Below are 6,940 nucleotides of genomic sequence, written 5' to 3'. Positions count from 1 at the left end.
CAAAGGTTTTACCACATTGGTTACATTCATAGGACTTCTCTCCAGTATGTCTTCTTTTATGGCATTGCAATTGGCCATGGCATACAAAGGCATTATCACAAGGCTTTAATTTATAAAATTTCTCTCCTGTTTTGTTCTTTTATTTATTTTAACACTACTATAATACACAGTCTCCAGTAAGTGTTCTTTTATATGTATGAAGATCACTGTGACTTGCAAACCCTTCTTTGTATTGCACACCTTCGTGGGCTTTCTCTCCAATATGAATTCTTTCATTCCAGTGAAGATGCCTTTCATGTCTTCTAGAATTTAGACTCTTTTCTTCAAAACTGTGGTCTTCCCAGTCATAGCCTAGAGCACTGAGGTTCCTGTAGGTCTCCAGCATCACATCTCTGTAGAGACACTTCTGGGAAGAATCCAGCAAAACCCATTCTTCTGGAGTAAAGTTCACAAGTACATCCTTATAGGTCACTGCCATTGTGGGCTGTGAGCATATCCTGGCCCTGCTGCAACTTCAGCGCTTGCAGAAGCTTCCCTCAATACTCAGCAGTGAGGTCAAAGTACAACTCAGAAAATCGAGACAATTCTTTTCAAAAAATTTTTACAGATCCTCGAGTTTATAAATCCAAGTCTTTACCATCTCACATCAAATGGAGAATGCAAAGAATGTCACTGAATTCATTCTTTTGAGCATTACAAAAATTCCAGAGCTAAGAACAATATTCTCTGCTTTGTTTCTTATTATGTACATGACCACACTCTTGGGAAACCTATTGATTGTTGTAACTATAATGATGAGTCCAAATCTGAGGTCTCCCATGTATTTTTTCCTTATTTCCTTGTCATTTTTGGATGTCATATACTCTTCAGTCACTGCTCCCAAGTTGATTTTGGACTCTCTTTCTGAAAACACTACTATCTCCCTAGAAGGGTGCATGACACAGCTCTTTGCTGAGCATTTCTTTGGTGGAGTAGAGATAATTCTTCTCATTGTGATGGCCTATGACCGCTATGTGGCTATCTGTAAACCTCTGCACTACACAACCACTGTTAGTCCTCAAGTTTGTTGGCTGATGGTTGGAGGGGCTTGGGTTGGAGGATTCACACATGCAATCATTCAGCTTCTCTTTATGTATCAAATACCTTTCTGTGGTCCCAATGTCATTGATCATGTGATCTGTGACTTGTTTCCATTGTTGCAACTAGCCTGCACAGACACCCATATCCTGGATTTCTTAGTCATTCTCAACAGTGGGGTGATGTGTGTGACTATTTTCCTTATTCTCATCATTTCCTATATAGTCATCCTCTGCTCCCTGAAGTCTTGCAGCTCTGAAGGAAAGCGTAAAGCTCTCTCCACATGTAGTTCTCACTTCACAGTTGTTGTGCTATTCTTTGTACCTTGTATCATCTTGTACATAAGACCTGTGATTACTTACCCTATAGACAATGCAATGGCTCTGTGTGCTACCATTGTTGAACCAATGTTAAATCCTTTGATCTATAGCTTAAGGAATGCAGAAGTAAAACATGCCATGAAGAAACTGTGGATGAAAAGGGGACATTGAATGTTACTGATATGCCAAGGAAAAAACATTTCTTACAAATCTCTTGTAGATACACCTTCTGTATTAATTCCAGACTATTAAATACATAGCAAAAGCATAAGCTTCTAAGTTTCAAAACCAGGTTCGATTAGTCTCAACATCTGGTTTACTCTATTTCTTACTTTATTGCTTACTTTATTTATAGCTCACCCCACCATGATATTTTCTGTATTACATTTCTTCCTCACAATACTCTAGGCACAGTTACTAAAACAAAAACAAAAAGAAAACAACAATCCATAATGTAAACATTCCCAATTTAGGAATGTTTCTTCTTTATATGTTTGCATGGATGAAGTACTTTTTCAAAGGTTTTGCTTGATTGGCTTGTTGTCAATTCTTTTTTTTTCATTTTTGTATGAACCCCCACTTCAAAAGAGAGGTATGAATTGCCTGATTTCCTTTAATCATTTACTTCATTTATTCTATATGTCTACATTAAGTTTATATGTTCAAGATTTATAATCAGGAATGTACTTTAGAAATGTTACTAAGACTATTAGACTAGAATGTGAAATGTGGATTTCATTTTTTGCTTCTCTGACCTGATATTTAATATTTGTCATGGCAAGGATCATTTTTCTCCCTTAATTCTGTAACCGAAGTCAATGGAATACTCCTAGCTACCTAATATATATGCTTCATAAATATTTCTTGGTAAATGTAAGTCTCAATGACAATTAAGGTCCTAAATTTTTGAAGATAAAAAAGAAAGAAGTGAGCAGGATGAAATATAGAAATATTTTAGGACTCAGAATTTTCTAGAATTGCATGCTTTTACATGTTTGGTTTTGAGGCACTTTTTATTTATTAGAATACTATTTTTTAAATTTTTAACAACTATATTTTAATAAACAAAGATAAATGTACAGATTTTAAGCATTTTTTGCATAAAAGTATACAATATATTTTGTCAGTACTTGGTTTTTTTTTTTAAAGGTTTTCTAGTGTGATTAAGATCGTGCTACTTAAAATGAGCATAAAGTACATGTAAAACAAGATGTAGCCTGGAAATAGTCAAAGTTTTCTTGTTGTGTAAAAATTTTTTTTTTTTTTTTACGATGAGTAAACAGTACATGTAATACAGGGTGTAACCCAGAATTTGTCAATGTGTTCTTGGTGGGTAAGGATTGAGCATGACTTTTTTGTTTTGTTTTGTTTTCTTTTTTTTTTTTTTGGACTTCACACAGTCTGTGTGTTGTTTTTGGGGCAGGGCGAGACTCTGGGGTTAGCTTCCAACTATCAGTGACTGCATATTATGTCTGTTCTTTTGTGACTGGGTTATCTCACTCAGGATGATATTCTCTAGATACAGCCATATTCTTAAGAATTTGGTTAAGTCATTGTTTCTGGAGGCTGAGTAGTATTCCATTGTGTAAATGTACCAAAATTTTTGTATCAATTCATCTACTGAAGGACATCTGGGTTCTTTCCAGCTTCTGGCTATTATAGACAGAGCTGCTATGAACACTGTGGTACATGTATCTTTGTTGTGTATTAAAGTGTCTCTGGGGTATATGCCCAAAAGTGGAATAGTTGAGTCTTCAGGAAGTACTATGTCCAATATTCTGAGGTATCACCAGACTGATTTCCAGAGTGGTTGTACAACCCTACAAACAGTGGAGAGGTGTTCCTCTTTCTCTGCAACCTCATCACTATCTGTTGTCATATGAGTTTTGGATCTTGGCCAGTCTGACTGGTGTGAGGTGGAATCTCAGGGATGTTTTGATTTGCATTTCCCTGATGGCTAAGGATGACTAGCACTTCCTCAGATGTTTCTCAGCCATTCGATATTTCTCATTTGAGAACGTTTTGTTTAGCTCTGTACCCCATTTTTAATAGGGTTGTTTGATTCTCTGGTGTCTAGCTTTTTGAGATCTTTGTATACCTTGGATATTAGGCCTATATCTGATGTGGAGTTGTTAAAGACCTTTTCCCATTCTGTTGGCTGCTGTTTTGTTTTCTTGACAATATCCTTAGCCTCACAGATACTTTGCAATCTCATTAAGTCACATTTGTTAATCTTTGACCTTAGAGCTTGAGCCATTGGTGTTTTCTTCAGAAAATTTACTCCCGTGCCTATGTGTTCTAAGATTTTCCCTAATTTCTCACTTAATAGATTCAGTGTATCTGGTTTAATGTGGAGATCTTTGATCCACTTACACTTGAGCTTTGTACAAGGAGATAAGAAAGGGTCTATTTTCATTCTTTTACATGCGGAATGCCATTTGGACGAGCAACATTTGTTGAATAGGCTGTCCTTTTTCCCTTGAATGTTTACGGCTCCTTTGTCAAAAATCAGGTGACCATATAACGGAGGGATCATTTCTGGATCTTCTATTCTATTCCATTGATCCACATGCCTATTTCTATACCAGTACCAAGTAGTTTTCAGCACAATTGCCTTGTAATATACCTTGAGGTCAGGGACAGTGATTCCCGCAAATGTTTTCTTGTTGTTGAGGATGGATTTCGCTACTCTAGGTCATTTGTTGTTCCTTGTGAAATTGCACATTGATCTTTCCAACTCAATGAAGAACTGAGTCAAAATTTTGATGTGGATTGCATTGAAACTGTAGATTGCTTTTGGTACGATGGCCATTTTTAAAATACTGATCCTTCCAATCCATGAGCATGGGAGATCTTTCCATTTTCTGAGATCCTCCTCAATTTCCTTCTTTAGAGGTTTGAAGTTCTTGTCATACAGGTCCTTCACTTGCTTAGTTAGAGTCACACCAAGGTATTTCATAATTTTTGTGACTATTGTGAAGGGTACTGTTTCCAAAATTTCTTTCTCCATATGTTGGCCCTTTGAGTATAGGAAGACTACTGATTTGTTTGAGTTAATTTTTTATCCAGCCACTTTGCTGAACTTGTTTATCAGTTGTAGGAGTTCTCTGATGGAAGTTGTAGGGTCACTTAAGTACACTATCATGTCATCTGCAAAGAGTGATTTTTTTTTACCTCTTCCTTTCTGATTTGTAACCCCTTGATCTAAATTTTCTGTCTAATTGCTTCAGCCAGGACTTCCAGTACTATGTGGAATAGGTAGGGGGAGAATGGTCAGCCTTGTCGAGTCCCTGATTTCAGTGGGATTGCTTCAAGTTTCCCAAAGTTAAGTTTGATGTTGGCTGTTGGTTTGTTGTATATTGTTTTTATTATATTTAGGTATGGACTTGGATTCCTTTTTATTCCATCTTTTAACATGAAGGACTGTTGAATTTTGTCAAATGCTTTCTCAGCATCTAGTGGGATGGCCATGTGATTGTGTTCTTTGAGTTTGTTTATATGGTGGATTACATTGATGGATTTCCTCATATTAAACCATCCCTGCATCCCAGGGATAAAACCTACGTGGTCATGTTGAGTGATCGTTTTGATGTGTTCTTGGATCGGTTTGCAAAGATTTTGTTGAGTATTTTTGCATCAATGTTCATAAGTAGATGGTATGAAGCTCTCTTTCCTTGTAGGGTCTCTGTGTGGTTTAGGTACGAGGGTTATTGTAGCCTCAAAAAATGAGTTAGGTAGTATTCCATCTGATTCTATCTTGTGGAATAGTTTGGAACATATTGGTGATATATCCGCAGTAAATGGCTGAAAAAATTCTTCACCGAACCTGTCTGTGCCTGGGCTTTTTTTGGTTGGGAGGCTTTTGATGACTTCTTCTATTTATTTAGCTGTTATGGGATTATTTAGAAGGTTTACTTGGTCCTGGTTTAATATTGGGATCTTGTATCTGTCTAGAAATTCGTCCATTTTGTACAGATTTTCCAATTTTGGGGAGTTTAAGTTTTTGTAGTAGGATCTGATGATTTCTTGAATTTCCTTAGTTTTAGTTGTTATGTCTCCACATTCCTTTCTGATTTTGTTAATTTGTATACTCTATCTTTTCCCTCTAGTTAGTCTGGCTAAGGGTTTATCAATCTTGTTGATTTTATCAAAGAACCAACTCTTGGTTTTGTTGATTTTTTCAATCGTTCTTTTTGTTTCTATTTGGCCTGTTTGTGCCCTAATTTTGATTATTTCTTGCCATCTACTCTTCTTGGGTATATCTGCTTCCTTTTGTTCTAGGGCTTTTAGCTATGCTGTCAGGTTGCTGATGTAAACTCTCTCCAGATTCTTTTTGGAAGCACTTAGGGCTATGAGTTTTCCTCTCAGTACTGCTTTCATTCCATCCCATAAGTGTGGGTATGTTGTGTTTTCATTTCATTGAATTCTTGAAAATCCTTAATTTCTTTCTTTACTTTTTCTTTGACCCTGCTATCATTTAACAGAGCGTTGTCTAGTTTCCATGTGAATGTTGGCTTTTTGTTGTCTTTGTTATTGTTAAAGACCAGCCATAGAACATGGTGATCAGAGAGGTTGCATCAGAGTAATTCAATCTTCTTATATCAATTGAGGCTAATTCTGTGTCCAATTATGTGGTCAATTTTCAAGAAGGTGCCATGGGGTGATGAGAAGAAGATGTATTCTTTTACTTTAGGATGATATGTTCTGAAGATATGTATTAATTCCAGTTGGTTCAAAATCTCTGCTAATTTTTCAGTGTCCTTGTTCAGTTTCTGTTTTCATGATCTGTCCATTGGAGAACGTGGGGTATTAAAGTCTCCTCCTATTATTGTGTGGGATGAAATGTATTTTTTGAGCTTTAGTAGGGTTTCTTTTATGAATGTGGGTGCTTTTTTATTTGGAGCATATATGTTAAGGATTGAGAGTTCCTCCTGACAGATTTCCCCGGTAGTGAGTAAAAAGTGTCCTTCTTATCTTTTTTGATAACTTTTGGTTGGAAATTTACTTTATTCGATATTAGAATAGCCACTCCAACTTGCTTCTTGGAGCTGTTTGCTTGGAAGTTTTTTTCCTACCCTTTTACTCTGAGATACTGTCTGTCTTTGCCTCTGAGATGAGTTTCTTGCATGCAGCAAAATGCTGTATTTTGTTTATGCATCCTGTCTGATAGCCTAAATCTCATTATTGGGGAGTTGAGTCCATTTATGTTAATAGATATCAAGAAATAGCTATTATTACTTTTGTGGGTTGAGTTGTGTCTGTGTCTTTTTTTCTTTTGGTTTTCTTGTTTAGGAGTTTTCTTGTTTTTACTAGGATGTATGTTCCCTCATTGTATTGTGTTTATCAAGTATAATTCAATGTAGTGTTGGTTTTGTGGTCAGATATTGTGTAAATTTTGATTTGTCTTGAAATATCTCCATCTCTCCATCTATGTTGATTGATAGTTTTGCTGGGTATAGCAGCTTGGGCTGGCACTTGTGCTCTCTTAGAGTGTGCATGATGTCTCTCCAGGCTCTTCTAGCTTTAATAGTCCCTCTTGAGAA

At 36.3% G+C, this 6,940-nt stretch overlaps 1 protein-coding gene across 1 annotated transcript; it reads left to right on the top strand.

Annotated features, from left to right (window-relative positions):
- Nucleotides 1-650: 650 nt before the first annotated feature.
- LOC308429266 (olfactory receptor 4C6-like) lies at nt 651-1,568 on the top strand (the record flags this gene model as incomplete). Its single annotated transcript, XM_080927994.1, has 1 exon — nt 651-1,568. One exon carries the CDS (start codon nt 651-653, stop codon nt 1,566-1,568), a length of 918 nt encoding a protein of 305 aa, XP_080784120.1.
- Nucleotides 1,569-6,940: the final 5,372 nt, after the last annotated feature.

Source organism: Micromys minutus (genome assembly GCF_963924665.1).
Source record: "Micromys minutus genome assembly, chromosome: 13".
Lineage (NCBI taxonomy): Eukaryota > Metazoa > Chordata > Mammalia > Rodentia > Muridae > Micromys > Micromys minutus.
This window is presented reverse-complemented; position numbering and strand designations above follow the sequence as displayed.